The 1,404-nt window shown below is 48.8% G+C and overlaps 1 protein-coding gene across 4 annotated transcripts in view; it reads left to right on the forward strand.

The window, feature by feature from the left end:
* The first annotated feature begins 18 nt into the window (after positions 1 to 18).
* Positions 19 to 1,404, forward strand: part of LOC108229219 (sarcolemmal membrane-associated protein) — a 4,903-nt gene continuing 3,517 nt past the window's right edge. For all 4 annotated transcript variants that reach the window (XM_017404885.3, XM_017404886.3, XM_017404883.3 and 1 more), the window contains exons 1-3: positions 19 to 320; positions 654 to 771; positions 969 to 1,170. In XM_017404885.3, the coding sequence (XP_017260374.1) occupies positions 53 to 320; positions 654 to 771; positions 969 to 1,170 (588 nt within the window). In that variant the 5' untranslated portion in view covers positions 19 to 52. The remainder of the gene's footprint in view (positions 321 to 653; positions 772 to 968; positions 1,171 to 1,404) is intronic.

Consider the following 1,404-nt stretch of genomic DNA (forward strand, 5'->3'; position numbering starts at 1 on the left):
ACTCAGGTTCTGTCTGGTTCTTGCAGCTCAGCTCCGTTCTGTTCAGGAGGAGATGAACAGCCTGGAGGAGGAGAAGGAGAGCGAGCTAGAGGAGGTTCAGCAGGAGCTCCGCTCTGCTCAGGAGGAGGTGCTGATTCTGCAGCAGGCGGCCGAGGAGGCGGCGGCGGAGAGGGAGAACGACATCGCCTCTCTGCAGGAGGAGCTGTGTCGTCTGAGGGCGGAGCTACAGCGTCTCCACGCCACGACAGCCGACTACGAGCTGGAGATGACCGCGCTGAGAGCCGAGATGAGCCTGAGGAGCCGCAATGCTGAGAAACATGGTAACTGTAACTACACAGAGAAACTGTAACTATCAGTTACTGTAACTGCACAGAGTAACTGTAACTGCACAGAGTAACTGTAACTGCACAGAGTAACTGTAACTATCAGGGTAACTGTAACTATCAGGGTAACTGTAACTACACAGGGTAACTGTAACTACACAGGGTAACAGTAAGTACTGAAGAAAGTACTTGTAACTAAAGGCAGGAAACACCTTTGATATTTCGGGGAAAAGCAGAAACTGTCTGAACTTCCTGCAGGTCGTTAACCAGTCAACAGGAAACGATTGGATCAATCAAACTGATTTTCAGTCTTTATTGATTTGTGTTCAGGTTCTGAGACTCAGCTGCAGGACGAGTTTGTTTCTCTGACAGATGAACATCAAACTCTGAGCAGCAACAATAAGCAACTGAGCAACAAAGTGGAGCAACTGCAGCAACAAGATGATGTGTGAGTGGTTCTGATGCAGAGTTCATGATTTTAGTGTTCTATGATCACAGAGTGTTTGACGTTGACCTAAAATATAAAAGATCACTATAGTTGATTCTGAAAGTCATGAGGAATAAATTCTGGTTCTGGTTCAGACCAACGTTCCTCCACATTCCTGGACTTCAGGCGTATCAGGTTCTGATTGATTCCTGTTGCAGGTGTGATGACGCGTACCTGGCAGTCAGAGTGCAGGGCGACTCTGACCCAAAAGAGCAGGTAAAAACGGACTCTTACATCACTCTGTCCCAGTCCAGACCTGAGCAGCAGGACCGGGACCCGTCGGCGGTCCAGGATGAGATCAGCGTCCTCAAGGTACAGCTGAGACAAGCCGAGGAGACGGCCCAGAAGGTCCAGAAGGAGGTACCATCAGAACCTTTGCTGAGTATATGTTTCTGATGGGAACAGCTCTGTGACATTGATGTTCTTATTTGGAGTGCTGATGTTCTCCTGAGAACATTGGTGTGATGCTGGTGTTCTCCTGAGAACATTGGTGTGTGATGCTGGTGTTCTCCTGAGAACATTGGTGTGATGCTGGTGTTCTCCTGAGAACATTGGTGTGATGCTGGTGTTCTCCTGAGAACATTGGTGTGATGC

This window comes from Kryptolebias marmoratus, linkage group LG18 (assembly GCF_001649575.2).
Source record: "Kryptolebias marmoratus isolate JLee-2015 linkage group LG18, ASM164957v2, whole genome shotgun sequence".
NCBI classification, from domain to species: domain Eukaryota; kingdom Metazoa; phylum Chordata; class Actinopteri; order Cyprinodontiformes; family Rivulidae; genus Kryptolebias; species Kryptolebias marmoratus.